At 39.4% G+C, this 25,890-nt stretch overlaps 14 protein-coding genes and 3 pseudogenes across 14 annotated transcripts; 7 read left to right on the forward strand and 10 right to left on the reverse strand.

Annotated features, from left to right (window-relative positions):
• Positions 1-250: 250 nt before the first annotated feature.
• On the reverse strand, positions 251-2,243 carry LOC149887452 (histone H1.0-A-like). The gene has a single exon (XM_090087597.1). It carries the CDS (start codon positions 1,468-1,470, stop codon positions 895-897), a length of 576 nt encoding a protein of 191 aa, XP_089943723.1. The 5' UTR covers positions 1,471-2,243; the 3' UTR covers positions 251-894.
• On the forward strand, positions 273-683 carry LOC149887453 (histone H3). Its single transcript, XM_090087598.1, has one exon. It carries the CDS (start codon positions 273-275, stop codon positions 681-683), a length of 411 nt encoding a protein of 136 aa, XP_089943724.1.
• A 2,512-nt stretch (positions 2,244-4,755) lies between the features above and the next one.
• LOC149887454 (histone H2A, orphon) lies at positions 4,756-5,145 on the reverse strand. The gene has a single exon (XM_090086636.1). The coding sequence runs from the start codon at positions 5,143-5,145 to the stop codon at positions 4,756-4,758; it is 390 nt and encodes a 129-aa protein (XP_089942762.1).
• A 294-nt stretch (positions 5,146-5,439) lies between these two features.
• On the forward strand, positions 5,440-5,844 carry LOC149887455 (late histone H2B.L4 pseudogene; annotated as a pseudogene).
• A 732-nt stretch (positions 5,845-6,576) lies between these two features.
• LOC149887456 (histone H4) lies at positions 6,577-6,888 on the reverse strand. The gene has a single exon (XM_090088314.1). It carries the CDS (start codon positions 6,886-6,888, stop codon positions 6,577-6,579), a length of 312 nt encoding a protein of 103 aa, XP_089944440.1.
• A 539-nt stretch (positions 6,889-7,427) lies between these two features.
• Positions 7,428-7,838, forward strand: LOC149887457 (histone H3). Its single transcript, XM_090088168.1, has one exon. The coding sequence runs from the start codon at positions 7,428-7,430 to the stop codon at positions 7,836-7,838; it is 411 nt and encodes a 136-aa protein (XP_089944294.1).
• A 209-nt stretch (positions 7,839-8,047) lies between these two features.
• LOC149887458 (histone H1.0-A-like) lies at positions 8,048-8,623 on the reverse strand. Its single transcript, XM_090087920.1, has one exon. The coding sequence runs from the start codon at positions 8,621-8,623 to the stop codon at positions 8,048-8,050; it is 576 nt and encodes a 191-aa protein (XP_089944046.1).
• Positions 8,624-11,918: 3,295 nt separating this feature from the next.
• LOC149887459 (histone H2A, orphon) lies at positions 11,919-12,308 on the reverse strand. The gene has a single exon (XM_090086635.1). It carries the CDS (start codon positions 12,306-12,308, stop codon positions 11,919-11,921), a length of 390 nt encoding a protein of 129 aa, XP_089942761.1.
• Positions 12,309-12,602: 294 nt separating this feature from the next.
• Positions 12,603-13,007, forward strand: LOC149887460 (late histone H2B.L4 pseudogene; annotated as a pseudogene).
• Positions 13,008-13,740: 733 nt separating this feature from the next.
• Positions 13,741-14,052, reverse strand: LOC149887461 (histone H4). The gene has a single exon (XM_090088312.1). The coding sequence runs from the start codon at positions 14,050-14,052 to the stop codon at positions 13,741-13,743; it is 312 nt and encodes a 103-aa protein (XP_089944438.1).
• A 540-nt stretch (positions 14,053-14,592) lies between these two features.
• On the forward strand, positions 14,593-15,003 carry LOC149887462 (histone H3). The gene has a single exon (XM_090087590.1). The coding sequence runs from the start codon at positions 14,593-14,595 to the stop codon at positions 15,001-15,003; it is 411 nt and encodes a 136-aa protein (XP_089943716.1).
• A 211-nt stretch (positions 15,004-15,214) lies between these two features.
• On the reverse strand, positions 15,215-15,816 carry LOC149887463 (histone H1.0-A-like). The gene has a single exon (XM_090087591.1). It carries the CDS (start codon positions 15,788-15,790, stop codon positions 15,215-15,217), a length of 576 nt encoding a protein of 191 aa, XP_089943717.1. The 5' UTR covers positions 15,791-15,816.
• Positions 15,817-19,095: 3,279 nt separating this feature from the next.
• Positions 19,096-19,485, reverse strand: LOC149887464 (histone H2A, orphon). The gene has a single exon (XM_090086634.1). The coding sequence runs from the start codon at positions 19,483-19,485 to the stop codon at positions 19,096-19,098; it is 390 nt and encodes a 129-aa protein (XP_089942760.1).
• Positions 19,486-19,779: 294 nt separating this feature from the next.
• On the forward strand, positions 19,780-20,184 carry LOC149887465 (late histone H2B.L4 pseudogene; annotated as a pseudogene).
• Positions 20,185-20,917: 733 nt separating this feature from the next.
• On the reverse strand, positions 20,918-21,229 carry LOC149887466 (histone H4). The gene has a single exon (XM_090088313.1). The coding sequence runs from the start codon at positions 21,227-21,229 to the stop codon at positions 20,918-20,920; it is 312 nt and encodes a 103-aa protein (XP_089944439.1).
• Positions 21,230-21,769: 540 nt separating this feature from the next.
• On the forward strand, positions 21,770-22,180 carry LOC149887467 (histone H3). The gene has a single exon (XM_090087608.1). It carries the CDS (start codon positions 21,770-21,772, stop codon positions 22,178-22,180), a length of 411 nt encoding a protein of 136 aa, XP_089943734.1.
• A 211-nt stretch (positions 22,181-22,391) lies between these two features.
• Positions 22,392-22,967, reverse strand: LOC149887468 (histone H1.0-A-like). Its single transcript, XM_090087609.1, has one exon. It carries the CDS (start codon positions 22,965-22,967, stop codon positions 22,392-22,394), a length of 576 nt encoding a protein of 191 aa, XP_089943735.1.
• Between the last annotated feature and the right edge of the window lie 2,923 nt (positions 22,968-25,890).

The following is a 25,890-nucleotide window of genomic DNA, read 5'->3' on the forward strand; positions in this document are numbered from 1 at the left end:
CACTACGTCGACCTGTCTTTGAAGTGTTTAAAAAAGCAGAAATTGTAGAGGCGAGACAAACGCGCTCTCTTTTCCCGTAGCCAAAAAACACGCCTACGTGGCCTTAATGCCTTATTTTGCATTTGTACTTGAACCAATCAAAGAGCACTTTCTTAGCACCAATCAGAATGCAGCTTTAAGTCGCGGCAAAGTCTAAAAATGTCAACAAAACGCGTTAAATTGAAAAACTTCAAAAGTTCAACTTAAACTGATAAGTGTAAGCGTAACTTACAATGGCCCGCACAAAACAAACAGCTAGAAAATCTACCGGCGGTAAAGCACCGAGAAAGCAGCTGGCAACAAAAGCAGCAAGAAAGAGTGCCCCGGCTACCGGCGGAGTAAAGAAACCCCACAGATACCGACCCGGTACCGTAGCTTTGAGAGAGATCCGAAGATACCAAAAATCGACAGAGCTCCTAATCAGAAAACTACCCTTCCAGCGATTGGTTCGCGAAATAGCTCAAGATTTCAAGACTGACTTGCGTTTCCAAAGCACCGCCGTCATGGCCTTACAAGAAGCTTCAGAAGCCTACTTAGTGGGTCTCTTCGAAGATACCAACTTGTGCGCCATCCATGCAAAGCGTGTCACTATTATGCCAAAAGACATTCAGTTGGCGAGAAGAATCAGAGGAGAGCGAGCTTAAAAAATGGTGCTTCTAAACAAAACGGCTATTTTCATAGCCACAAATCTGTTAAAAACGTTGTCGGCTTAGTGCCTTAAAACAAAACAAAACAAAAAAAAAAAACAACAAACAAACAAACACAAAGTAAACAAGTTCTACGCCTGGAACTTTGTTTTTAGAAAGATGTGTGGCTATGAAAATAGCCGTTTGACAAAAAGCGGGGTAGGTTAGGTTATTTCTTTTCCACTTTTGCGATGGTTTTCTTGGCTGCAGCTTTCTTCTTAGGTGTCGCTTTCACTTTCTTTACTGCGGGCTTTTTAGCAACCGGTTTCTGGGCGCTCTTTTTTGCGGGAGTCACTTTTTTCTTAGGAGTAGCTTTTTTCACTTTCTCTTTTTGTGCGACTTTTTTCACTGACGCAGCTTTCTTTTTTGGCGTGCTCTTCTTTTCAGCAGGCTTCTTTACTTCTTTGGCTTCTTTTTTGTGCTTCTTGGCGACTGCAGCAGGCTTCTTTAACGGTTTGGGCTTAGCTGCAATTCTAAAAGAACCCGACGCGCCAGTTCCTTTCACTTGTACGAGCTCGCCAGCAACCACCATGCGCTTTAAATTAATCTTGACTTGCGAATCGACGTTTTCACCCACCTTGTTGTTGGCCTTGACGTGCTTGGCGATAGCTTGTCTTGACGACCCTTTGCGTTCTTTAAGCGAATTAATAGCATCGACAATCATCGCCTTGTAGGGAGCATGATCAGCAGGCTTTTTAGGCGCAGACTTCTTTGTGGCCTTTTTCGGAGATGCAGCTTCAGTCATTTTTTTTTTGTCGTGTTTCAGAGAAACGTTGCGTTCGTTTTTATAAAACTTCTAGATGTTTAGATGTTTTTATTTTTCAAGCGGAGTTTTATGCGGACTGTCGAGGAGACTTTTTTTTTTTTTTTTTTGCTCCACCGTCAGACTGCAAAGTGTGTTTTCGTGTTGACAGGCAAACCTCCACAGCTCGCGTCTCTCGCTCTCTTAAAGCTTCATTAGTTTTGAAATCTTCTAAAGAATAGTGACGCTTTGTAAATTGCGGCGTTTCGGTGCCACAGCATGTTAGAAGCGAAAGGTATCGCATCAAAACATCGAAAAAATAGTCTTTAAAAGCAATCGAGTGCGCGCATGGCCAAATAACATCAGCGCTACTTACTCTGGACAAAGCAGCTTAATTTCATCAAGAAACTGAACCATATGGCTTCCCAAAAAAGCTTATGCCAATCTCTTCTAAGCATTTGGTACCATACAAACTCAATAGAGGCGAAGGGCACAAACACGCGCGATTGCTGGAATATTTAATGCGTTAGCAACGCGTACTAACGACGATTTTTAGTTCAGACCAATTCTTTTTCTAAACACAGAGACACAACAAAGAACATTCCATGAAAAAGGAACACTATGTTGTGCTTATTCGTGTTCGTTAACAAAAACGATCGAAGGCTAAAACTGCGATAACGCAGTCAACATATATAAAGTCGCGGACACTAGAAAAAAAGGAAAAACTTAGCAACCTGAAAGTTCTGGACATCGTAAAAAAAAAAAATAAATAAAAAATAAAATTCATTATGGAAGGTAACGGTAAAAAAACGTTTGAGGAGATAAGAGAATGAGTGACGAATGCACAATACGGGGTCCATTCGGTTCTTCGTCTTCATAGTCATCGTTCGAGCGAAGCTTGGTGTTTTCTTTACAATTGTGCAGTCTTGGGAAGGCATGCAACTTTTGTTCAAGTTCATAAAGGCAAAACTGAATTAGAATATGGCGATTTTAAAAGATGCTCTACATTTCCGTTTGCTTTTCAAAGTGCAAATTTCGCTTTTGATTTCATGCGCTCATAACTGGCATTTCAAAAATGACACTTTAACACTCGTGAAAAGTGAATTTGGCGGCTTTTGCATGATGCAAAGTTATTAAAATCGCGCGAGGCATCAGTTATAAGGTGTTCACAACCGAAGTTATTGCAGATCAATTCCATCTCTCGTTTTTTCATTTTCAGAAAAGTTCATTTTTCTCCGCTTTATAACATCATAACCATTAGGCTTAGCTGCTTTAGCCTTAGCGAGGTCCTTGACATTAGAAAAGCACCAGTTGGAATTTTATTTTTGCTAAAAATAAAGGCTAACAAATGCAACAGAAATATCTATCTTGCAAGGAACTCGTTCATAATTGAAAAACAAATACAAAGTAAGCTACTTAGTTAGTTAGTTAGTTAGTTAGTTAGTTAGTTAGTTAGTTAGTTAGTTAGTTAGTTAGTTAGTTAGTTAGTTAGTTAGTTAGTTAGTTAGTTAGTTAGTTAGTTAGTTAGTTAGTTAGTTAGTCAGTTAGTTAGTTAGTCAGTTAGTTAGTTAGTTAGTTAGTTAGTCTCTCAGTGAGTTAGTTGGTTAGTTAGTTAGTTAGTTAGTTATTTAGTTAGTTAGTTAGTTAGTTAGTTAGTTAGTTAGTTAGTTAGTTAGTTAGTTAGTTAGTTAGTTAGTTAGTTAGTTAGTTAGTTAGTTAGTTAGTTAGTTAGTTGGTTAGTTAGTTAGTTAGTTAGTCAATCAGTTAGTTAGTTAGTTAGTTAGTCAGTCAGTTAGTTAGTTAGTCAGTCAGTCAGTTAGTTGGTTAGTCAGTCAGTTAGTTAGTCATTCAGTTAGTTAGTTTGTATCTTAGTTAGTTTGTTAGGTACTAAGTTAGGCAGATACGTGAAAAATGACGATAGATGACGATAAATGAGGACAATAATTAAAATGTAGCTACTTTGTAAAATCTTATTACTTTAACTAAAGTTTTAGTACTTTGTTAAAATAGCATGAGAACTAACGCTACCCCACAAGCTTTTTAAAGTTCTTTTTTAAGGTTTCAGCAACCCATCCGACGTTGCGAGAAACACCTGATAGTTACTGTGAAAAAAGGTATTGGCCAACTTCTCGACTGTCGCGTTTTATTCTTTCCGGGGTTTTAGGGACGGGTCATTTAGAAAACAAAATGTAAAAGAACTAGAGCGTCGTAACTTTGTTATATGTTGAGTTTTGTGCCCGTCGCAAGTTTGACGTGTTTTAATTGAAGGAATGTTTAGTTCTAGCTTTACGTTTTTTTCCTTTAATGTAAAATAAAGGGTTGTCTGCGCATGCTGTGATTTTTGTTTCGACTTTGTCAAGTGTTATGACTTTGATCATTTGCTTTATTTCGAAGTGTCTCAAGAGTGTGTCAGCTTGGAGTATGTATGAGTTTTCGACAGCGGACGTCTTTGTCTTTACCCCTCTTGTTTGTTAGACATGACGTGCAATGACCCGTTCACTTCTTTTCGTTGACGTTTTTTTTCGCATTTCAAAAAACTACTGACCAAGAGAACGTGCGCAGAAGAAAAATGACAAGGTAAAACCAACAACAAAAAACCATGCAATTAAGGATTACACACAGACAAACACGCAAGTGTAAAAAACGGAAATTTTTTTTTTTTTTTTTTTTTTTCGTGCTGCCGCTTTTTTGTTTGTTTTTTTTTGTTTTGTTTTGTTTTTGTTGCTGCTGCTGATGCTAATGCCGTCACTGCTGCTTAACCTCGCTCTTTGTTTTTTTCTCCGCTAAATATACTTTTTTGCTGAAATCCTAAGGGAGCTAAATTCTTACGGAGGCGCTTAAATCTTCTTTGTTATTTTCCTACAGCCTATAGATGGTCGCCAATCTGGGCACGTGCGTGTTCACTTTTTATTCAAGTTACGTTGGATCCTTTCAAAACTTGGAATCTTGAACATGCACGTGACCTGTGAGGTAACCGAACTGTTTTTTCTCCCTCAGGTTATAACTTAAAACGTTTCAAAGATGGCGTGTAAACCCCACCATGTATTTTTTTGTAACGGGATGCGTGTGCTCTTTTTATCCCCTAACAGCTTTAAAAAGAGATTTTGAACCCCCCTCCCCTCCCTTCCTTACACACACACACACACACACACACACACACACACACACACACACACACACACTTCTTTATATTCTCCTTAGTGTGTTTAAGCTCATGCCGTCATGTTTTTAACAGATGTGTGGCTATGAAAATAGCCTTTATTTTTTATCTTGTGTTCAGAGTACCGTTTATTTGGCTGCTGGTTTTGGAACCTTTTCGTTCTTCTTGGGAAGCAAAACGGCTTGTATGTTTGGCAGCACACCGCCACTGGCTATAGTAACACCTGACAACAACTTGTTCAACTCTTCGTCATTGCGAACAGCTAACTGTAAGTGTCGAGGAATGATTCTAGCTTTCTTATTGTCACGAGCAGCGTTACCGGCCAACTCCAAAATTTCGGCGGAGAGATACTCCAAAACAGCAGCTAAATAGACAGGTGCGCCTGAACCGATGCGATTGGCGTAGTGTCCTTTGCGCAAAAATCGGTGAACACGACCGACTGGAAACTGAAGTCCGGCTCTGAACGATCGAGTCTTTGCCTTGGCTTTAGCTTTTCCTCCTTTTCCACGTCCTGACATTTTAATTTCTTACACTGAGAAACAACGAGAGACAACCTAGAGATATTTGTGCGCGCTTTGAAATCAACTTACAAAATTCCTTTTTCTTATCAAAAACATTTGGTCTCGAACTGCACTTTTTTTAACGAATAGAAAAACTCCGTCAAACAATGCGCAAATTAGTTAATCTTTGAAGAACCAATGAGCTTGCGAGAAACAGAAATGTTCTCGAATTGGAGACCACAACTGCGCTTTATATAGGAAGTGATTCGGTTGCTTGTAATTTCAAATTTCAATTCTCTAAAACTCGTCGACATGTCTGACGCTCCAAAGGCCGGAGGAAAACAAGCGCCCAAGGTGGCCAAAAAGGGGGAAAAACGCGCTGGTAAGAAAGGCGGCAAGATCGCTGGTACTGGAGACAAAAAGCGCAAGAGAAAGAGGCGAGAATCCTACGCCATTTACATTTACAACGTCTTGAAGCAAGTTCACCCTGATGTTGGTGTTTCTTCCAAAGCGATGAGCATCATGAATTCTTTCGTCAACGACATTTTTGAAAGAATCGCTTCAGAAGCTTCACGACTAGCCCTCCAAAACAAGAAATCAACCATCTCTTCGCGTGAAATTCAAACAGCTGTGCGCCTCTTACTTCCCGGTGAGTTGGCCAAACACGCAGTGAGCGAAGGCACCAAGGCTGTTACTAAGTACACCAGCAGTAAATAGATGGAGCGCTATCTAAACGGCTATTTTCATAGCCACACATCTTGTAAAAGCATTGTACGCATAGAACGCCTTAAATTGTAGTAGAGAGAAAGTACTTAAAATGCAATAGCTAGGCAGCCATTGTTTGCTCGTTTTAAATTGCGACACCGCGTCTAAAGAGCGAGCGCTTTTCTAGACTTGCTTTTTTTGATGTTTAAACGTATAGCTTTTGCATCCACTTTGGATACAAAAAGTTATTACAGTAGGTAAACGCGTGAGAAAATCTTTCAACAACTACTTGAGCGCCACCTTTTTGCTTTTGATCAAAACCTTAGCCCTTATGACCCACCCATCGTTATTATTTGCTGCTACTACCACACTTTTGCTCCTTTTTTCTTTTTTCTTTTTTTTTTCAAATGTATTGCGCGCATCTTTAGGAAATCAGACTTAAAGCAGCGCTTTAGATAAAAATCACCTTTCTAGCCCGATGATGGTGAGCAAAACACTTTATGTGTCAAGCGTCTACTCTAAACACTCAGTTAAACTATGCCTCGCTAAAAAACATTACTTAGAAATCAATTCAATTGCTTTTCATTTCGATTGAAACAAACTGAAACTGGTAAACTAAACCGTTTTTACACACCCCCTCTGCTTATCGCGGTGCAGCGTTCAAGTTCTAGATTGCCTATTAACGTTTAAAACAGATGTGTGGCTATAAAAATAGCCGTTTTTGATTGCTGAGGTGTTCCCCTTTTAACCACCAAAGCCGTACAATGTGCGACCTTGTCTTTTTAATGCGTAGACAACGTCCATAGCGGTGACTGTCTTTCTCTTGGCATGCTCTGTGTATGTTACAGCGTCGCGAATAACGTTTTCCAAAAAGACTTTTAGAACGCCTCGAGTCTCCTCGTAGATAAGTCCAGAGATACGCTTAACACCACCGCGACGAGCTAGACGACGTATGGCGGGCTTTGTGATTCCTTGGATGTTATCACGTAAAATCTTGCGATGACGCTTTGCGCCTCCTTTTCCAAGTCCTTTTCCTCCTTTACCGCGACCAGACATGATTAAAATTGTTTGAAGTTCAATTACTGTCTTTTTGCGTTTCTTTTTGTTTTTATTATGCGCTGGAAGCGCGACTTTTACCCTACATAGATGGAAACATCTTCGTCAAACAACCAATCGCAACGGTCCTTCGTCAAAAAGCCATCTGAACCAAAAAAACAAAAAAAAAAAAAACCAAAACAAACTGCCTTGTTTTTAACGCGCGTTTTCGCATTTAACGCTTTTATCCGTTCGCAAACAGAGCAGAAAAGTTTCTTTTCGGAATTCCACTACGTCGACCTGTCTTTGAAGTGTTTAAAAAAGCAGAAATTGTAGAGGCGAGACAAACGCGCTCTCTTTTCCCGTAGCCAAAAAACACGCCTACGTGGCCTTAATGCCTTATTTTGCATTTGTACTTGAACCAATCAAAGAGCACTTTCTTAGCACCAATCAGAATGCAGCTTTAAGTCGCGGCAAAGTCTAAAAATGTCAACAAAACGCGTTAAATTGAAAAACTTCAAAAGTTCAACTTAAACTGATAAGTGTAAGCGTAACTTACAATGGCCCGCACAAAACAAACAGCTAGAAAATCTACCGGCGGTAAAGCACCGAGAAAGCAGCTGGCAACAAAAGCAGCAAGAAAGAGTGCCCCGGCTACCGGCGGAGTAAAGAAACCCCACAGATACCGACCCGGTACCGTAGCTTTGAGAGAGATCCGAAGATACCAAAAATCGACAGAGCTCCTAATCAGAAAACTACCCTTCCAGCGATTGGTTCGCGAAATAGCTCAAGATTTCAAGACTGACTTGCGTTTCCAAAGCACCGCCGTCATGGCCTTACAAGAAGCTTCAGAAGCCTACTTAGTGGGTCTCTTCGAAGATACCAACTTGTGCGCCATCCATGCAAAGCGTGTCACTATTATGCCAAAAGACATTCAGTTGGCGAGAAGAATCAGAGGAGAGCGAGCTTAAAAAATGGTGCTTCTAAACAAAACGGCTATTTTCATAGCCACAAATCTGTTAAAAACGTTGTCGGCTTAGTGCCTTAAAACAAAACAAAACAAAAAAAAAAAACAACAAACAAACAAACACAAAGTAAACAAGTTCTACCTGGAACTTTGTTTTTAGAAAGATGTGTGGCTATGAAAATAGCCGTTTGACAAAAAGCGGGGTAGGTTAGGTTATTTCTTTTCCACTTTTGCGATGGTTTTCTTGGCTGCAGCTTTCTTCTTAGGTGTCGCTTTCACTTTCTTTACTGCGGGCTTTTTAGCAACCGGTTTCTGGGCGCTCTTTTTTGCGGGAGTCACTTTTTTCTTAGGAGTAGCTTTTTTCACTTTCTCTTTTTGTGCGACTTTTTTCACTGACGCAGCTTTCTTTTTTGGCGTGCTCTTCTTTTCAGCAGGCTTCTTTACTTCTTTGGCTTCTTTTTTGTGCTTCTTGGCGACTGCAGCAGGCTTCTTTAACGGTTTGGGCTTAGCTGCAATTCTAAAAGAACCCGACGCGCCAGTTCCTTTCACTTGTACGAGCTCGCCAGCAACCACCATGCGCTTTAAATTAATCTTGACTTGCGAATCGACGTTTTCACCCACCTTGTTGTTGGCCTTGACGTGCTTGGCGATAGCTTGTCTTGACGACCCTTTGCGTTCTTTAAGCGAATTAATAGCATCGACAATCATCGCCTTGTAGGGAGCATGATCAGCAGGCTTTTTAGGCGCAGACTTCTTTGTGGCCTTTTTCGGAGATGCAGCTTCAGTCATTTTTTTTTTGTCGTGTTTCAGAGAAACGTTGCGTTCGTTTTTATAAAACTTCTAGATGTTTAGATGTTTTTATTTTTCAAGCGGAGTTTTATGCGGACTGTCGAGGAGACTTTTTTTTTTTTTTTTTTGCTCCACCGTCAGACTGCAAAGTGTGTTTTCGTGTTGACAGGCAAACCTCCACAGCTCGCGTCTCTCGCTCTCTTAAAGCTTCATTAGTTTTGAAATCTTCTAAAGAATAGTGACGCTTTGTAAATTGCGGCGTTTCGGTGCCACAGCATGTTAGAAGCGAAAGGTATCGCATCAAAACATCGAAAAAATAGTCTTTAAAAGCAATCGAGTGCGCGCATGGCCAAATAACATCAGCGCTACTTACTCTGGACAAAGCAGCTTAATTTCATCAAGAAACTGAACCATATGGCTTCCCAAAAAAGCTTATGCCAATCTCTTCTAAGCATTTGGTACCATACAAACTCAATAGAGGCGAAGGGCACAAACACGCGCGATTGCTGGAATATTTAATGCGTTAGCAACGCGTACTAACGACGATTTTTAGTTCAGACCAATTCTTTTTCTAAACACAGAGACACAACAAAGAACATTCCATGAAAAAGGAACACTATGTTGTGCTTATTCGTGTTCGTTAACAAAAACGATCGAAGGCTAAAACTGCGATAACGCAGTCAACATATATAAAGTCGCGGACACTAGAAAAAAAGGAAAAACTTAGCAACCTGAAAGTTCTGGACATCGTAAAAAAAAAAAATAAATAAAAAATAAAATTCATTATGGAAGGTAACGGTAAAAAAACGTTTGAGGAGATAAGAGAATGAGTGACGAATGCACAATACGGGGTCCATTCGGTTCTTCGTCTTCATAGTCATCGTTCGAGCGAAGCTTGGTGTTTTCTTTACAATTGTGCAGTCTTGGGAAGGCATGCAACTTTTGTTCAAGTTCATAAAGGCAAAACTGAATTAGAATATGGCGATTTTAAAAGATGCTCTACATTTCCGTTTGCTTTTCAAAGTGCAAATTTCGCTTTTGATTTCATGCGCTCATAACTGGCATTTCAAAAATGACACTTTAACACTCGTGAAAAGTGAATTTGGCGGCTTTTGCATGATGCAAAGTTATTAAAATCGCGCGAGGCATCAGTTATAAGGTGTTCACAACCGAAGTTATTGCAGATCAATTCCATCTCTCGTTTTTTCATTTTCAGAAAAGTTCATTTTTCTCCGCTTTATAACATCATAACCATTAGGCTTAGCTGCTTTAGCCTTAGCGAGGTCCTTGACATTAGAAAAGCACCAGTTGGAATTTTATTTTTGCTAAAAATAAAGGCTAACAAATGCAACAGAAATATCTATCTTGCAAGGAACTCGTTCATAATTGAAAAACAAATACAAAGTAAGCTACTTAGTTAGTTAGTTAGTTAGTTAGTTAGTTAGTTAGTTAGTTAGTTAGTTAGTTAGTTAGTTAGTTAGTTAGTTAGTTAGTTAGTTAGTTAGTTAGTTAGTTAGTTAGTTAGTTAGTTAGTTAGTTAGTCAGTTAGTTAGTTAGTCAGTTAGTTAGTTAGTTAGTTAGTTAGTCTCTCAGTGAGTTAGTTGATTAGTTAGTTAGTTAGTTAGTTATTTAGTTAGTTAGTTAGTTAGTTAGTTAGTTAGTTAGTTAGTTAGTTAGTTAGTTAGTTAGTTAGTTAGTTAGTTAGTTAGTTAGTTAGTTAGTTAGTTAGTTAGTTGGTTAGTTAGTTAGTTAGTTAGTCAATCAGTTAGTTAGTTAGTTAGTTAGTCAGTCAGTTAGTTAGTTAGTCAGTCAGTCAGTTAGTTGGTTAGTCAGTCAGTTAGTTAGTCATTCAGTTAGTTAGTTTGTATCTTAGTTAGTTTGTTAGGTACTAAGTTAGGCAGATACGTGAAAAATGACGATAGATGACGATAAATGAGGACAATAATTAAAATGTAGCTACTTTGTAAAATCTTATTACTTTAACTAAAGTTTTAGTACTTTGTTAAAATAGCATGAGAACTAACGCTACCCCACAAGCTTTTTAAAGTTCTTTTTTAAGGTTTCAGCAACCCATCCGACGTTGCGAGAAACACCTGATAGTTACTGTGAAAAAAGGTATTGGCCAACTTCTCGACTGTCGCGTTTTATTCTTTCCGGGGTTTTAGGGACGGGTCATTTAGAAAACAAAATGTAAAAGAACTAGAGCGTCGTAACTTTGTTATATGTTGAGTTTTGTGCCCGTCGCAAGTTTGACGTGTTTTAATTGAAGGAATGTTTAGTTCTAGCTTTACGTTTTTTTCCTTTAATGTAAAATAAAGGGTTGTCTGCGCATGCTGTGATTTTTGTTTCGACTTTGTCAAGTGTTATGACTTTGATCATTTGCTTTATTTCGAAGTGTCTCAAGAGTGTGTCAGCTTGGAGTATGTATGAGTTTTCGACAGCGGACGTCTTTGTCTTTACCCCTCTTGTTTGTTAGACATGACGTGCAATGACCCGTTCACTTCTTTTCGTTGACGTTTTTTTTCGCATTTCAAAAAACTACTGACCAAGAGAACGTGCGCAGAAGAAAAATGACAAGGTAAAACCAACAACAAAAAACCATGCAATTAAGGATTACACACAGACAAACACGCAAGTGTAAAAAACGGAAATTTTTTTTTTTTTTTTTTTTTTTCGTGCTGCCGCTTTTTTGTTTGTTTTTTTTTGTTTTGTTTTGTTTTTGTTGCTGCTGCTGATGCTAATGCCGTCACTGCTGCTTAACCTCGCTCTTTGTTTTTTTCTCCGCTAAATATACTTTTTTGCTGAAATCCTAAGGGAGCTAAATTCTTACGGAGGCGCTTAAATCTTCTTTGTTATTTTCCTACAGCCTATAGATGGTCGCCAATCTGGGCACGTGCGTGTTCACTTTTTATTCAAGTTACGTTGGATCCTTTCAAAACTTGGAATCTTGAACATGCACGTGACCTGTGAGGTAACCGAACTGTTTTTTCTCCCTCAGGTTATAACTTAAAACGTTTCAAAGATGGCGTGTAAACCCCACCATGTATTTTTTTGTAACGGGATGCGTGTGCTCTTTTTATCCCCTAACAGCTTTAAAAAGAGATTTTGAACCCCCCTCCCCTCCCTTCCTTACACACACACACACACACACACACACACACACACACACACACACACACACACACACACTTCTTTATATTCTCCTTAGTGTGTTTAAGCTCATGCCGTCATGTTTTTAACAGATGTGTGGCTATGAAAATAGCCTTTATTTTTTATCTTGTGTTCAGAGTACCGTTTATTTGGCTGCTGGTTTTGGAACCTTTTCGTTCTTCTTGGGAAGCAAAACGGCTTGTATGTTTGGCAGCACACCGCCACTGGCTATAGTAACACCTGACAACAACTTGTTCAACTCTTCGTCATTGCGAACAGCTAACTGTAAGTGTCGAGGAATGATTCTAGCTTTCTTATTGTCACGAGCAGCGTTACCGGCCAACTCCAAAATTTCGGCGGAGAGATACTCCAAAACAGCAGCTAAATAGACAGGTGCGCCTGAACCGATGCGATTGGCGTAGTGTCCTTTGCGCAAAAATCGGTGAACACGACCGACTGGAAACTGAAGTCCGGCTCTGAACGATCGAGTCTTTGCCTTGGCTTTAGCTTTTCCTCCTTTTCCACGTCCTGACATTTTAATTTCTTACACTGAGAAACAACGAGAGACAACCTAGAGATATTTGTGCGCGCTTTGAAATCAACTTACAAAATTCCTTTTTCTTATCAAAAACATTTGGTCTCGAACTGCACTTTTTTTAACGAATAGAAAAACTCCGTCAAACAATGCGCAAATTAGTTAATCTTTGAAGAACCAATGAGCTTGCGAGAAACAGAAATGTTCTCGAATTGGAGACCACAACTGCGCTTTATATAGGAAGTGATTCGGTTGCTTGTAATTTCAAATTTCAATTCTCTAAAACTCGTCGACATGTCTGACGCTCCAAAGGCCGGAGGAAAACAAGCGCCCAAGGTGGCCAAAAAGGGGGAAAAACGCGCTGGTAAGAAAGGCGGCAAGATCGCTGGTACTGGAGACAAAAAGCGCAAGAGAAAGAGGCGAGAATCCTACGCCATTTACATTTACAACGTCTTGAAGCAAGTTCACCCTGATGTTGGTGTTTCTTCCAAAGCGATGAGCATCATGAATTCTTTCGTCAACGACATTTTTGAAAGAATCGCTTCAGAAGCTTCACGACTAGCCCTCCAAAACAAGAAATCAACCATCTCTTCGCGTGAAATTCAAACAGCTGTGCGCCTCTTACTTCCCGGTGAGTTGGCCAAACACGCAGTGAGCGAAGGCACCAAGGCTGTTACTAAGTACACCAGCAGTAAATAGATGGAGCGCTATCTAAACGGCTATTTTCATAGCCACACATCTTGTAAAAGCATTGTACGCATTAGAACGCCTTAAATTGTAGTAGAGAGAAAGTACTTAAAATGCAATAGCTAGGCAGCCATTGTTTGCTCGTTTTAAATTGCGACACCGCGTCTAAAGAGCGAGCGCTTTTCTAGACTTGCTTTTTTTGATGTTTAAACGTATAGCTTTTGCATCCACTTTGGATACAAAAAGTTATTACAGTAGGTAAACGCGTGAGAAAATCTTTCAACAACTACTTGAGCGCCACCTTTTTGCTTTTGATCAAAACCTTAGCCCTTATGACCCACCCATCGTTATTATTTGCTGCTACTACCACACTTTTGCTCCTTTTTTCTTTTTTCTTTTTTTTTTCAAATGTATTGCGCGCATCTTTAGGAAATCAGACTTAAAGCAGCGCTTTAGATAAAAATCACCTTTCTAGCCCGATGATGGTGAGCAAAACACTTTATGTGTCAAGCGTCTACTCTAAACACTCAGTTAAACTATGCCTCGCTAAAAAACATTACTTAGAAATCAATTCAATTGCTTTTCATTTCGATTGAAACAAACTGAAACTGGTAAACTAAACCGTTTTTACACACCCCCTCTGCTTATCGCGGTGCAGCGTTCAAGTTCTAGATTGCCTATTAACGTTTAAAACAGATGTGTGGCTATAAAAATAGCCGTTTTTGATTGCTGAGGTGTTCCCCTTTTAACCACCAAAGCCGTACAATGTGCGACCTTGTCTTTTTAATGCGTAGACAACGTCCATAGCGGTGACTGTCTTTCTCTTGGCATGCTCTGTGTATGTTACAGCGTCGCGAATAACGTTTTCCAAAAAGACTTTTAGAACGCCTCGAGTCTCCTCGTAGATAAGTCCAGAGATACGCTTAACACCACCGCGACGAGCTAGACGACGTATGGCGGGCTTTGTGATTCCTTGGATGTTATCACGTAAAATCTTGCGATGACGCTTTGCGCCTCCTTTTCCAAGTCCTTTTCCTCCTTTACCGCGACCAGACATGATTAAAATTGTTTGAAGTTCAATTACTGTCTTTTTGCGTTTCTTTTTGTTTTTATTATGCGCTGGAAGCGCGACTTTTACCCTACATAGATGGAAACATCTTCGTCAAACAACCAATCGCAACGGTCCTTCGTCAAAAAGCCATCTGAACCAAAAAAACAAAAAAAAAAAAAAACGAAAACAAACTGCCTTGTTTTTAACGCGCGTTTTCGCATTTAACGCTTTTATCCGTTCGCAAACAGAGCAGAAAAGTTTCTTTTCGGAATTCCACTACGTCGACCTGTCTTTGAAGTGTTTAAAAAAGCAGAAATTGTAGAGGCGAGACAAACGCGCTCTCTTTTCCCGTAGCCAAAAAACACGCCTACGTGGCCTTAATGCCTTATTTTGCATTTGTACTTGAACCAATCAAAGAGCACTTTCTTAGCACCAATCAGAATGCAGCTTTAAGTCGCGGCAAAGTCTAAAAATGTCAACAAAACGCGTTAAATTGAAAAACTTCAAAAGTTCAACTTAAACTGATAAGTGTAAGCGTAACTTACAATGGCCCGCACAAAACAAACAGCTAGAAAATCTACCGGCGGTAAAGCACCGAGAAAGCAGCTGGCAACAAAAGCAGCAAGAAAGAGTGCCCCGGCTACCGGCGGAGTAAAGAAACCCCACAGATACCGACCCGGTACCGTAGCTTTGAGAGAGATCCGAAGATACCAAAAATCGACAGAGCTCCTAATCAGAAAACTACCCTTCCAGCGATTGGTTCGCGAAATAGCTCAAGATTTCAAGACTGACTTGCGTTTCCAAAGCACCGCCGTCATGGCCTTACAAGAAGCTTCAGAAGCCTACTTAGTGGGTCTCTTCGAAGATACCAACTTGTGCGCCATCCATGCAAAGCGTGTCACTATTATGCCAAAAGACATTCAGTTGGCGAGAAGAATCAGAGGAGAGCGAGCTTAAAAAATGGTGCTTCTAAACAAAACGGCTATTTTCATAGCCACAAATCTGTTAAAAACGTTGTCGGCTTAGTGCCTTAAAACAAAACAAAACAAAAAAAAAAAACAACAAACAAACAAACACAAAGTAAACAAGTTCTACGCCTGGAACTTTGTTTTTAGAAAGATGTGTGGCTATGAAAATAGCCGTTTGACAAAAAGCGGGGTAGGTTAGGTTATTTCTTTTCCACTTTTGCGATGGTTTTCTTGGCTGCAGCTTTCTTCTTAGGTGTCGCTTTCACTTTCTTTACTGCGGGCTTTTTAGCAACCGGTTTCTGGGCGCTCTTTTTTGCGGGAGTCACTTTTTTCTTAGGAGTAGCTTTTTTCACTTTCTCTTTTTGTGCGACTTTTTTCACTGACGCAGCTTTCTTTTTTGGCGTGCTCTTCTTTTCAGCAGGCTTCTTTACTTCTTTGGCTTCTTTTTTGTGCTTCTTGGCGACTGCAGCAGGCTTCTTTAACGGTTTGGGCTTAGCTGCAATTCTAAAAGAACCCGACGCGCCAGTTCCTTTCACTTGTACGAGCTCGCCAGCAACCACCATGCGCTTTAAATTAATCTTGACTTGCGAATCGACGTTTTCACCCACCTTGTTGTTGGCCTTGACGTGCTTGGCGATAGCTTGTCTTGACGACCCTTTGCGTTCTTTAAGCGAATTAATAGCATCGACAATCATCGCCTTGTAGGGAGCATGATCAGCAGGCTTTTTAGGCGCAGACTTCTTTGTGGCCTTTTTCGGAGATGCAGCTTCAGTCATTTTTTTTTTGTCGTGTTTCAGAGAAACGTTGCGTTCGTTTTTATAAAACTTCTAGATGTTTAGATGTTTTTATTTTTCAAGCGGAGTTTTATGCGGACTGTCGAGGAGACTTTTTTTTTTTTTTTTTTGCTCCACCGTCAGACTGCAAAGTGTGTTTTCGTGTTGACAGGCAAACCTCCACAGCTCGCGTCTCTCGCTCTCTTAAAGCTTCATTAGTTTTGAAATCTTCTAAAGAATAGTGACGCTTTGTAAATTGCGGCGTTTCGGTGCCACAGCATGTTAGAAGCGAAAGGTATCGCATCAAAACATCGAAAAAATAGTCTTTAAAAGCAATCGAGTGCGCGCATGGCCAAATAACATCAGCGCTACTTACTCTGGACAAAGCAGCTTAATTTCATCAAGAAACTGAACCATATGGCTTCCCAAAAAAGCTTATGCCAATCTCTTCTAAGCATTTGGTACCATACAAACTCAATAGAGGCGAAGGGCACAAACACGCGCGATTGCTGGAATATTTAATGCGTTAGCAACGCGTACTAACGACGATTTTTAGTTCAGACCAATTCTTTTTCTAAACACAGAGACACAACAAAGAACATTCCATGAAAAAGGAACACTATGTTGTGCTTATTCGTGTTCGTTAACAAAAACGATCGAAGGCTAAAACTGCGATAACGCAGTCAACATATATAAAGTCGCGGACACTAGAAAAAAAGGAAAAACTTAGCAACCTGAAAGTTCTGGACATCGTAAAAAAAAAAAATAAATAAAAAATAAAATTCATTATGGAAGGTAACGGTAAAAAAACGTTTGAGGAGATAAGAGAATGAGTGACGAATGCACAATACGGGGTCCATTCGGTTCTTCGTCTTCATAGTCATCGTTCGAGCGAAGCTTGGTGTTTTCTTTACAATTGTGCAGTCTTGGGAAGGCATGCAACTTTTGTTCAAGTTCATAAAGGCAAAACTGAATTAGAATATGGCGATTTTAAAAGATGCTCTACATTTCCGTTTGCTTTTCAAAGTGCAAATTTCGCTTTTGATTTCATGCGCTCATAACTGGCATTTCAAAAATGACACTTTAACACTCGTGAAAAGTGAATTTGGCGGCTTTTGCATGATGCAAAGTTATTAAAATCGCGCGAGGCATCAGTTATAAGGTGTTCACAACCGAAGTTATTGCAGATCAATTCCATCTCTCGTTTTTTCATTTTCAGAAAAGTTCATTTTTCTCCGCTTTATAACATCATAACCATTAGGCTTAGCTGCTTTAGCCTTAGCGAGGTCCTTGACATTAGAAAAGCACCAGTTGGAATTTTATTTTTGCTAAAAATAAAGGCTAACAAATGCAACAGAAATATCTATCTTGCAAGGAACTCGTTCATAATTGAAAAACAAATACAAAGTAAGCTACTTAGTTAGTTAGTTAGTTAGTTAGTTAGTTAGTTAGTTAGTTAGTTAGTTAGTTAGTTAGTTAGTTAGTTAGTTAGTTAGTTAGTTAGTTAGTTAGTTAGTTAGTTAGTTAGTTAGTTAGTCAGTTAGTTAGTTAGTCAGTTAGTTAGTTAGTTAGTTAGTTAGTCTCTCAGTGAGTTAGTTGGTTAGTTAGTTAGTTAGTTAGTTATTTAGTTAGTTAGTTAGTTAGTTAGTTAGTTAGTTAGTTAGTTAGTTAGTTAGTTAGTTAGTTAGTTAGTTAGTTAGTTAGTTAGTTAGTTAGTTAGTTAGTTAGTTAGTTAGTTAGTTGGTTAGTTAGTTAGTTAGTTAGTCAATCAGTTAGTTAGTTAGTTAGTTAGTCAGTCAGTTAGTTAGTTAGTCAGTCAGTCAGTTAGTTGGTTAGTCAGTCAGTTAGTTAGTCATTCAGTTAGTTAGTTTGTATCTTAGTTAGTTTGTTAGGTACTAAGTTAGGCAGATACGTGAAAAATGACGATAGATGACGATAAATGAGGACAATAATTAAAATGTAGCTACTTTGTAAAATCTTATTACTTTAACTAAAGTTTTAGTACTTTGTTAAAATAGCATGAGAACTAACGCTACCCCACAAGCTTTTTAAAGTTCTTTTTTAAGGTTTCAGCAACCCATCCGACGTTGCGAGAAACACCTGATAGTTACTGTGAAAAAAGGTATTGGCCAACTTCTCGACTGTCGCGTTTTATTCTTTCCGGGGTTTTAGGGACGGGTCATTTAGAAAACAAAATGTAAAAGAACTAGAGCGTCGTAACTTTGTTATATGTTGAGTTTTGTGCCCGTCGCAAGTTTGACGTGTTTTAATTGAAGGAATGTTTAGTTCTAGCTTTACGTTTTTTTCCTTTAATGTAAAATAAAGGGTTGTCTGCGCATGCTGTGATTTTTGTTTCGACTTTGTCAAGTGTTATGACTTTGATCATTTGCTTTATTTCGAAGTGTCTCAAGAGTGTGTCAGCTTGGAGTATGTATGAGTTTTCGACAGCGGACGTCTTTGTCTTTACCCCTCTTGTTTGTTAGACATGACGTGCAATGACCCGTTCACTTCTTTTCGTTGACGTTTTTTTTCGCATTTCAAAAAACTACTGACCAAGAGAACGTGCGCAGAAGAAAAATGACAAGGTAAAACCAACAACAAAAAACCATGCAATTAAGGATTACACACAGACAAACACGCAAGTGTAAAAAACGGAAATTTTTTTTTTTTTTTTTTTTTTTCGTGCTGCCGCTTTTTTGTTTGTTTTTTTTTGTTTTGTTTTGTTTTTGTTGCTGCTGCTGATGCTAATGCCGTCACTGCTGCTTAACCTCGCTCTTTGTTTTTTTCTCCGCTAAATATACTTTTTTGCTGAAATCCTAAGGGAGCTAAATTCTTACGGAGGCGCTTAAATCTTCTTTGTTATTTTCCTACAGCCTATAGATGGTCGCCAATCTGGGCACGTGCGTGTTCACTTTTTATTCAAGTTACGTTGGATCCTTTCAAAACTTGGAATCTTGAACATGCACGTGACCTGTGAGGTAACCGAACTGTTTTTTCTCCCTCAGGTTATAACTTAAAACGTTTCAAAGATGGCGTGTAAACCCCACCATGTATTTTTTTGTAACGGGATGCGTGTGCTCTTTTTATCCCCTAACAGCTTTAAAAAGAGATTTTGAACCCCCCTCCCCTCCCTTCCTTACACACACACACACACACACACACACACACACACACACACACACACACACACACACACACACACTTCTTTATATTCTCCTTAGTGTGTTTAAGCTCATGCCGTCATGTTTTTAACAGATGTGTGGCTATGAAAATAGCCTTTATTTTTTATCTTGTGTTCAGAGTACCGTTTATTTGGCTGCTGGTTTTGGAACCTTTTCGTTCTTCTTGGGAAGCAAAACGGCTTGTATGTTTGGCAGCACACCGCCACTGGCTATAGTAACACCTGACAACAACTTGTTCAACTCTTCGTCATTGCGAACAGCTAACTGTAAGTGTCGAGGAATGATTCTAGCTTTCTTATTGTCACGAGCAGCGTTACCGGCCAACTCCAAAATTTCGGCGGAGAGATACTCCAAAACAGCAGCTAAATAGACAGGTGCGCCTGAACCGATGCGATTGGCGTAGTGTCCTTTGCGCAAAAATCGGTGAACACGACCGACTGGAAACTGAAGTCCGGCTCTGAACGATCGAGTCTTTGCCTTGGCTTTAGCTTTTCCTCCTTTTCCACGTCCTGACATTTTAATTTCTTACACTGAGAAACAACGAGAGACAACCTAGAGATATTTGTGCGCGCTTTGAAATCAACTTACAAAATTCCTTTTTCTTATCAAAAACATTTGGTCTCGAACTGCACTTTTTTTAACGAATAGAAAAACTCCGTCAAACAATGCGCAAATTAGTTAATCTTTGAAGAACCAATGAGCTTGCGAGAAACAGAAATGTTCTCGAATTGGAGACCACAACTGCGCTTTATATAGGAAGTGATTCGGTTGCTTGTAATTTCAAATTTCAATTCTCTAAAACTCGTCGACATGTCTGACGCTCCAAAGGCCGGAGGAAAACAAGCGCCCAAGGTGGCCAAAAAGGGGGAAAAACGCGCTGGTAAGAAAGGCGGCAAGATCGCTGGTACTGGAGACAAAAAGCGCAAGAGAAAGAGGCGAGAATCCTACGCCATTTACATTTACAACGTCTTGAAGCAAGTTCACCCTGATGTTGGTGTTTCTTCCAAAGCGATGAGCATCATGAATTCTTTCGTCAACGACATTTTTGAAAGAATCGCTTCAGAAGCTTCACGACTAGCCCTCCAAAACAAGAAATCAACCATCTCTTCGCGTGAAATTCAAACAGCTGTGCGCCTCTTACTTCCCGGTGAGTTGGCCAAACACGCAGTGAGCGAAGGCACCAAGGCTGTTACTAAGTACACCAGCAGTAAATAGATGGAGCGCTATCTAAACGGCTATTTTCATAGCCACACATCTTGTAAAAGCATTGTACGCATTAGAACGCCTTAAATTGTAGTAGAGAGAAAGTACTTAAAATGCAATAGCTAGGCAGCCATTGTTTGCTCGTTTTAAATTGCGACACCGCGTCTAAAGAGCGAGCGCTTTTCTAGACTTGCTTTTTTTGATGTTTAAACGTATAGCTTTTGCATCCACTTTGGATACAAAAAGTTATTACAGTAGGTAAACGCGTGAGAAAATCTTTCAACAACTACTTGAGCGCCACCTTTTTGCTTTTGATCAAAACCTTAGCCCTTATGACCCACCCATCGTTATTATTTGCTGCTACTACCACACTTTTGCTCCTTTTTTCTTTTTTCTTTTTTTTTTCAAATGTATTGCGCGCATCTTTAGGAAATCAGACTTAAAGCAGCGCTTTAGATAAAAATCACCTTTCTAGCCCGATGATGGTGAGCAAAACACTTTATGTGTCAAGCGTCTACTCTAAACACTCAGTTAAACTATGCCTCGCTAAAAAACATTACTTAGAAATCAATTCAATTGCTTTTCATTTCGATTGAAACAAACTGAAACTGGTAAACTAAACCGTTTTTACACACCCCCTCTGCTTATCGCGGTGCAGCGTTCAAGTTCTAGATTGCCTATTAACGTTTAAAACAGATGTGTGGCTATAAAAATAGCCGTTTTTGATTGCTGAGGTGTTCCCCTTTTAACCACCAAAGCCGTACAATGTGCGACCTTGTCTTTTTAATGCGTAGACAACGTCCATAGCGGTGACTGTCTTTCTCTTGGCATGCTCTGTGTATGTTACAGCGTCGCGAATAACGTTTTCCAAAAAGACTTTTAGAACGCCTCGAGTCTCCTCGTAGATAAGTCCAGAGATACGCTTAACACCACCGCGACGAGCTAGACGACGTATGGCGGGCTTTGTGATTCCTTGGATGTTATCACGTAAAATCTTGCGATGACGCTTTGCGCCTCCTTTTCCAAGTCCTTTTCCTCCTTTACCGCGACCAGACATGATTAAAATTGTTTGAAGTTCAATTACTGTCTTTTTGCGTTTCTTTTTGTTTTTATTATGCGCTGGAAGCGCGACTTTTACCCTACATAGATGGAAACATCTTCGTCAAACAACCAATCGCAACGGTCCTTCGTCAAAAAGCCATCTGAACCAAAAAAACAAAAAAAAAAAAAAACGAAAACAAACTGCCTTGTTTTTAACGCGCGTTTTCGCATTTAACGCTTTTATCCGTTCGCAAACAGAGCAGAAAAGTTTCTTTTCGGAATTCCACTACGTCGACCTGTCTTTGAAGTGTTTAAAAAAGCAGAAATTGTAGAGGCGAGACAAACGCGCTCTCTTTTCCCGTAGCCAAAAAACACGCCTACGTGGCCTTAATGCCTTATTTTGCATTTGTACTTGAACCAATCAAAGAGCACTTTCTTAGCACCAATCAGAATGCAGCTTTAAGTCGCGGCAAAGTCTAAAAATGTCAACAAAACGCGTTAAATTGAAAAACTTCAAAAGTTCAACTTAAACTGATAAGTGTAAGCGTAACTTACAATGGCCCGCACAAAACAAACAGCTAGAAAATCTACCGGCGGTAAAGCACCGAGAAAGCAGCTGGCAACAAAAGCAGCAAGAAAGAGTGCCCCGGCTACCGGCGGAGTAAAGAAACCCCACAGATACCGACCCGGTACCGTAGCTTTGAGAGAGATCCGAAGATACCAAAAATCGACAGAGCTCCTAATCAGAAAACTACCCTTCCAGCGATTGGTTCGCGAAATAGCTCAAGATTTCAAGACTGACTTGCGTTTCCAAAGCACCGCCGTCATGGCCTTACAAGAAGCTTCAGAAGCCTACTTAGTGGGTCTCTTCGAAGATACCAACTTGTGCGCCATCCATGCAAAGCGTGTCACTATTATGCCAAAAGACATTCAGTTGGCGAGAAGAATCAGAGGAGAGCGAGCTTAAAAAATGGTGCTTCTAAACAAAACGGCTATTTTCATAGCCACAAATCTGTTAAAAACGTTGTCGGCTTAGTGCCTTAAAACAAAACAAAACAAAAAAAAAAAACAACAAACAAACAAACACAAAGTAAACAAGTTCTACGCCTGGAACTTTGTTTTTAGAAAGATGTGTGGCTATGAAAATAGCCGTTTGACAAAAAGCGGGGTAGGTTAGGTTATTTCTTTTCCACTTTTGCGATGGTTTTCTTGGCTGCAGCTTTCTTCTTAGGTGTCGCTTTCACTTTCTTTACTGCGGGCTTTTTAGCAACCGGTTTCTGGGCGCTCTTTTTTGCGGGAGTCACTTTTTTCTTAGGAGTAGCTTTTTTCACTTTCTCTTTTTGTGCGACTTTTTTCACTGACGCAGCTTTCTTTTTTGGCGTGCTCTTCTTTTCAGCAGGCTTCTTTACTTCTTTGGCTTCTTTTTTGTGCTTCTTGGCGACTGCAGCAGGCTTCTTTAACGGTTTGGGCTTAGCTGCAATTCTAAAAGAACCCGACGCGCCAGTTCCTTTCACTTGTACGAGCTCGCCAGCAACCACCATGCGCTTTAAATTAATCTTGACTTGCGAATCGACGTTTTCACCCACCTTGTTGTTGGCCTTGACGTGCTTGGCGATAGCTTGTCTTGACGACCCTTTGCGTTCTTTAAGCGAATTAATAGCATCGACAATCATCGCCTTGTAGGGAGCATGATCAGCAGGCTTTTTAGGCGCAGACTTCTTTGTGGCCTTTTTCGGAGATGCAGCTTCAGTCATTTTTTTTTTGTCGTGTTTCAGAGAAACGTTGCGTTCGTTTTTATAAAACTTCTAGATGTTTAGATGTTTTTATTTTTCAAGCGGAGTTTTATGCGGACTGTCGAGGAGACTTTTTTTTTTTTTTTTTTGCTCCACCGTCAGACTGCAAAGTGTGTTTTCGTGTTGACAGGCAAACCTCCACAGCTCGCGTCTCTCGCTCTCTTAAAGCTTCATTAGTTTTGAAATCTTCTAAAGAATAGTGACGCTTTGTAAATTGCGGCGTTTCGGTGCCACAGCATGTTAGAAGCGAAAGGTATCGCATCAAAACATCGAAAAAATAGTCTTTAAAAGCAATCGAGTGCGCGCATGGCCAAATAACATCAGCGCTACTTACTCTGGACAAAGCAGCTTAATTTCATCAAGAAACTGAACCATATGGCTTCCCAAAAAAGCTTATGCCAATCTCTTCTAAGCATTTGGTACCATACAAACTCAATAGAGGCGAAGGGCACAAACACGCGCGATTGCTGGAATATTTAATGCGTTAGCAACGCGTACTAACGACGATTTTTAGTTCAGACCAATTCTTTTTCTAAACACAGAGACACAACAAAGAACATTCCATGAAAAAGGAACACTATGTTGTGCTTATTCGTGTTCGTTAACAAAAACGATCGAAGGCTAAAACTGCGATAACGCAGTCAACATATATAAAGTCGCGGACACTAGAAAAAAAGGAAAAACTTAGCAACCTGAAAGTTCTGGACATCGTAAAAAAAAAAAATAAATAAAAAATAAAATTCATTATGGAAGGTAACGGTAAAAAAACGTTTGAGGAGATAAGAGAATGAGTGACGAATGCACAATACGGGGTCCATTCGGTTCTTCGTCTTCATAGTCATCGTTCGAGCGAAGCTTGGTGTTTTCTTTACAATTGTGCAGTCTTGGGAAGGCATGCAACTTTTGTTCAAGTTCATAAAGGCAAAACTGAATTAGAATATGGCGATTTTAAAAGATGCTCTACATTTCCGTTTGCTTTTCAAAGTGCAAATTTCGCTTTTGATTTCATGCGCTCATAACTGGCATTTCAAAAATGACACTTTAACACTCGTGAAAAGTGAATTTGGCGGCTTTTGCATGATGCAAAGTTATTAAAATCGCGCGAGGCATCAGTTATAAGGTGTTCACAACCGAAGTTATTGCAGATCAATTCCATCTCTCGTTTTTTCATTTTCAGAAAAGTTCATTTTTCTCCGCTTTATAACATCATAACCATTAGGCTTAGCTGCTTTAGCCTTAGCGAGGTCCTTGACATTAGAAAAGCACCAGTTGGAATTTTATTTTTGCTAAAAATAAAGGCTAACAAATGCAACAGAAATATCTATCTTGCAAGGAACTCGTTCATAATTGAAAAACAAATACAAAGTAAGCTACTTAGTTAGTTAGTTAGTTAGTTAGTTAGTTAGTTAGTTAGTTAGTTAGTTAGTTAGTTAGTTAGTTAGTTAGTTAGTTAGTTAGTTAGTTAGTTAGTTAGTTAGTTAGTTAGTTAGTTTGTTAGTTAGTTAGTCAGTTAGTTAGTTAGTCAGTTAGTTAGTTAGTTAGTTAGTTAGTCTCTCAGTGAGTTAGTTGGTTAGTTAGTTAGTTAGTTAGTTATTTAGTTAGTTAGTTAGTTAGTTATTTAGTTAGTTAGTTAGTTAGTTAGTTAGTTAGTTAGTTAGTTAGTTGGTTAGTTAGTTAGTTAGTTAGTCAATCAGTTAGTTAGTTAGTTAGTTAGTCAGTCAGTTAGTTAGTTAGTCAGTCAGTCAGTTAGTTGGTTAGTCAGTCAGTTAGTTAGTCATTCAGTTAGTTAGTTTGTATCTTAGTTAGTTTGTTAGGTACTAAGTTAGGCAGATACGTGAAAAATGACGATAGATGACGATAAATGAGGACAATAATTAAAATGTAGCTACTTTGTAAAATCTTATTACTTTAACTAAAGTTTTAGTACTTTGTTAAAATAGCATGAGAACTAACGCTACCCCACAAGCTTTTTAAAGTTCTTTTTTAAGGTTTCAGCAACCCATCCGACGTTGCGAGAAACACCTGATAGTTACTGTGAAAAAAGGTATTGGCCAACTTCTCGACTGTCGCGTTTTATTCTTTCCGGGGTTTTAGGGACGGGTCATTTAGAAAACAAAATGTAAAAGAACTAGAGCGTCGTAACTTTGTTATATGTTGAGTTTTGTGCCCGTCGCAAGTTTGACGTGTTTTAATTGAAGGAATGTTTAGTTCTAGCTTTACGTTTTTTTCCTTTAATGTAAAATAAAGGGTTGTCTGCGCATGCTGTGATTTTTGTTTCGACTTTGTCAAGTGTTATGACTTTGATCATTTGCTTTATTTCGAAGTGTCTCAAGAGTGTGTCAGCTTGGAGTATGTATGAGTTTTCGACAGCGGACGTCTTTGTCTTTACCCCTCTTGTTTGTTAGACATGACGTGCAATGACCCGTTCACTTCTTTTCGTTGACGTTTTTTTTCGCATTTCAAAAAACTACTGACCAAGAGAACGTGCGCAGAAGAAAAATGACAAGGTAAAACCAACAACAAAAAACCATGCAATTAAGGATTACACACAGACAAACACGCAAGTGTAAAAAACGGAAATTTTTTTTTTTTTTTTTTTTTTTCGTGCTGCCGCTTTTTTGTTTGTTTTTTTTTGTTTTGTTTTGTTTTTGTTGCTGCTGCTGATGCTAATGCCGTCACTGCTGCTTAACCTCGCTCTTTGTTTTTTTCTCCGCTAAATATACTTTTTTGCTGAAATCCTAAGGGAGCTAAATTCTTACGGAGGCGCTTAAATCTTCTTTGTTATTTTCCTACAGCCTATAGATGGTCGCCAATCTGGGCACGTGCGTGTTCACTTTTTATTCAAGTTACGTTGGATCCTTTCAAAACTTGGAATCTTGAACAT

This window comes from Hydra viridissima, unplaced genomic scaffold, assembly GCF_058129835.1.
Source record: "Hydra viridissima isolate aposymbiotic clone 2 unplaced genomic scaffold, HvirCarnegie_v1 scaffold_5, whole genome shotgun sequence".
NCBI lineage: Eukaryota > Metazoa > Cnidaria > Hydrozoa > Anthoathecata > Hydridae > Hydra > Hydra viridissima.

Bases quoted from the DNA above. Each gene is read 5' to 3' on its own strand.
- LOC149887468 (XM_090087609.1), bottom strand. From the start codon at position 22,967: ATGACTGAAGCTGCATCTCCGAAAAAGGCCACAAAGAAGTCTGCGCCT.
- LOC149887461 (XM_090088312.1), bottom strand. From the start codon at position 14,052: ATGTCTGGTCGCGGTAAAGGAGGAAAAGGACTTGGAAAAGGAGGCGCA.
- LOC149887457 (XM_090088168.1), top strand. From the start codon at position 7,428: ATGGCCCGCACAAAACAAACAGCTAGAAAATCTACCGGCGGTAAAGCA.
- LOC149887452 (XM_090087597.1), bottom strand. From the start codon at position 1,470: ATGACTGAAGCTGCATCTCCGAAAAAGGCCACAAAGAAGTCTGCGCCT.
- LOC149887453 (XM_090087598.1), top strand. From the start codon at position 273: ATGGCCCGCACAAAACAAACAGCTAGAAAATCTACCGGCGGTAAAGCA.
- LOC149887459 (XM_090086635.1), bottom strand. From the start codon at position 12,308: ATGTCAGGACGTGGAAAAGGAGGAAAAGCTAAAGCCAAGGCAAAGACT.
- LOC149887456 (XM_090088314.1), bottom strand. From the start codon at position 6,888: ATGTCTGGTCGCGGTAAAGGAGGAAAAGGACTTGGAAAAGGAGGCGCA.
- LOC149887458 (XM_090087920.1), bottom strand. From the start codon at position 8,623: ATGACTGAAGCTGCATCTCCGAAAAAGGCCACAAAGAAGTCTGCGCCT.
- LOC149887467 (XM_090087608.1), top strand. From the start codon at position 21,770: ATGGCCCGCACAAAACAAACAGCTAGAAAATCTACCGGCGGTAAAGCA.
- LOC149887462 (XM_090087590.1), top strand. From the start codon at position 14,593: ATGGCCCGCACAAAACAAACAGCTAGAAAATCTACCGGCGGTAAAGCA.
- LOC149887466 (XM_090088313.1), bottom strand. From the start codon at position 21,229: ATGTCTGGTCGCGGTAAAGGAGGAAAAGGACTTGGAAAAGGAGGCGCA.
- LOC149887463 (XM_090087591.1), bottom strand. From the start codon at position 15,790: ATGACTGAAGCTGCATCTCCGAAAAAGGCCACAAAGAAGTCTGCGCCT.
- LOC149887454 (XM_090086636.1), bottom strand. From the start codon at position 5,145: ATGTCAGGACGTGGAAAAGGAGGAAAAGCTAAAGCCAAGGCAAAGACT.
- LOC149887464 (XM_090086634.1), bottom strand. From the start codon at position 19,485: ATGTCAGGACGTGGAAAAGGAGGAAAAGCTAAAGCCAAGGCAAAGACT.